Source organism: Sinocyclocheilus anshuiensis, unplaced genomic scaffold (genome assembly GCF_001515605.1).
Source record: "Sinocyclocheilus anshuiensis isolate Anshui unplaced genomic scaffold, SAMN03320099.WGS_v1.1 scaffold2286, whole genome shotgun sequence".
NCBI lineage: Eukaryota > Metazoa > Chordata > Actinopteri > Cypriniformes > Cyprinidae > Sinocyclocheilus > Sinocyclocheilus anshuiensis.
Window position 1 is genome coordinate 7,501 of NW_015557204.1, and position 1,376 is coordinate 8,876.

Here is a 1,376-nt window from a genome sequence, read left to right on the forward strand (position 1 = left end):
CGCAGTATTATTATTTCTGTGTTAGAAACATTCAAATAATCACAGAAGTACTGGGATAAAAGTTTATAGTTTGAATAGAAATACTGATGTCTATATATGATAAATCACCTTCTGAAGAGTAATTTGGTGCTTTTTATAAAGATTGCATTGATTACATTGTTATGCCAGTGGGTGGCGACAAGTGACTGTTAAAAATGTGTCATTGAATCATTCATTCAAGAGGTTTGTTCAAAAACACTGATTCTTCTAGTAATGAACCAAGGTAAGTATTTACAAATGAATCATTGAATCATTCATTCAAACATTTTTTTTTTTTACGTTAATTTGTTCAAATGAATATAATGAAAACAAAAAAGAAAACAGAATCGTGGGAGAATTGTGATCTCTATTAAAAAAAAGTGATTCTCAATCTATCCAGACTTGTTCAGCTGTAGTATGTGTGTATGTTTACATCGCGTGTGTGTGTGTGTGTGTGTGTGTGTACAGGTGGCTCACCGCGTTGCTATAATGCCTCCGATCCTCAGCTGAACTCCACAAACTGGCTTGTGAGCTACATTGGCGTCTTCATCAGATACGTCAATCTGTCTGACCTCAACTCTTTCGTGTCGTCTGACCAGGTAACAAATGCACTACGTCTGTCCCCTGATGGAGTTTAGGTTCCTTGCCACTTTCACCTTTGGCTTGATTAGTTGGGTTTACATGAAACTTAACGTGACGGCATGACACTCTCTGATGAGAACTGTATAATTGCGCTATTGTCTTCTTCTTTACCGCTGAAATTGAATTTGCCTCAAATTTGATGATTTTGCATCACTGATTCTGTTGTTTTCCTGTTTATTTCTTTGAATCTGCTTCAACACAACATGTATTATATAAAGCACGATAGAAATAAATATGACTTGACTTGAGCATCTCTGTGAAGTGTTTCCAGTAACGGCGCTCTTGTGTTGTTCTGTAGATTGGTGTGTTCTTGGAAAACCCGGAGAACCTTCAGCTGCTCAATGGCACCGTGACCATCCAGTCCAGCATAGCCAACTACTACGTAACACAGCTGTACAATCAGAACCCGTCCTTCAACCCCATCAGGTGTGCAGCTGGTCTGGTCAAATCACAACTAAAGCAGAGCAACTGTAAAATCTGAATCTAGCCTACAGCTTCACGTGTGTTTATGTTACAGGCTGCCAGGCCAGTTCCTGTGTGGAATTCCTTCATTTGCGTTAGAGCCTCTAGGAGCAGACGACAGTTTGGTACTCATCCAGCGGATCAACGTGTTCTGTAATGGAACCGAGAGCCCTGAGGTAATCAATCAATCAGTCAATCAGTCAGTCAATCAATCAATCAATCAATCAATCAATCAATCAATCAATCAATCAATC

General features: G+C 39.2%; 1 protein-coding gene across 1 annotated transcript in view; it reads left to right on the forward strand.

Moving 5' to 3' along the window:
- LOC107678949 (uncharacterized) overlaps positions 1-1,376 on the forward strand; it is a 22,240-nt gene that overhangs the window by 7,494 nt on the left and 13,370 nt on the right. Inside the window, exons 21-23 of the mRNA XM_016474347.1 lie at positions 487-617; positions 959-1,086; positions 1,178-1,298. Coding sequence (XP_016329833.1) covers positions 487-617; positions 959-1,086; positions 1,178-1,298 — 380 coding nt within the window. The remainder of the gene's footprint in view (positions 1-486; positions 618-958; positions 1,087-1,177; positions 1,299-1,376) is intronic.